The 552-nt window shown below is 41.1% G+C and overlaps 1 protein-coding gene across 1 annotated transcript; it reads right to left on the bottom strand.

The window, feature by feature from the left end:
• Positions 1-77: 77 nt before the first annotated feature.
• On the bottom strand, positions 78-536 carry LOC105449791. The gene has a single exon (XM_011689174.1). It carries the CDS (start codon positions 516-518, stop codon positions 78-80), a length of 441 nt encoding a protein of 146 aa, XP_011687476.1. The 5' UTR covers positions 519-536.
• Between the last annotated feature and the right edge of the window lie 16 nt (positions 537-552).

Below are 552 nucleotides of genomic sequence, written 5' to 3'. Positions count from 1 at the left end.
TAATAATCTCATATATTTTTAATAAACATAATGTTTGATGCATATAATGAAAAAACAATTTGCGATATAAATTTATTTTACAACACGTTATCCTTGTGTATCCATGAATTATGTGAATCATCCAATCCCAGCCATTTCACGTATACCTCATTCCCTCTTTTGCGCAAAACTTTTTCAACGAGGTACACGTCGGGATTAGCAACGCGATGCAGTTCGTATTCATAGAATCCTCCGGCTATGGGTTTTCCACGAGAATCCTCCAAAAGATACGTTGCGGGATTAGTTTTCTGCACCTTGATGATTTTAAACACTTCCGTGGTCCAGTTTGGTGTGTAACCCTTGTCAAAAATTGTCTTGAATTTACTGACGCGTACCGAGTCACCCACTTTGAATCGTGCGGGTGCGGCGATCTTTACATGGTTATACACCGTGGTTAAGAGCTTGTTGGCGATTGTGGGAGTGACGTCGATGGGTCGCATACCGATAGTTCGATGCTTTCGCGCGTTGTATTCAGACATGAGACGCGGTAGCAAATCGATCCATCTATAGTTT

Source organism: Wasmannia auropunctata, unplaced genomic scaffold (assembly GCF_000956235.1).
Source record: "Wasmannia auropunctata unplaced genomic scaffold, wasmannia.A_1.0 LD336074.1, whole genome shotgun sequence".
NCBI lineage: Eukaryota > Metazoa > Arthropoda > Insecta > Hymenoptera > Formicidae > Wasmannia > Wasmannia auropunctata.
Note: the sequence above shows the minus strand (reverse complement) of the source record. Positions and strands in the feature narration are given on the sequence as shown.

Coding starts and splice junctions, on each gene's coding strand:
- LOC105449791 (XM_011689174.1), bottom strand. CDS start 518: ATGTCTGAATACAACGCGCGAAAGCATCGAACTATCGGTATGCGACCC.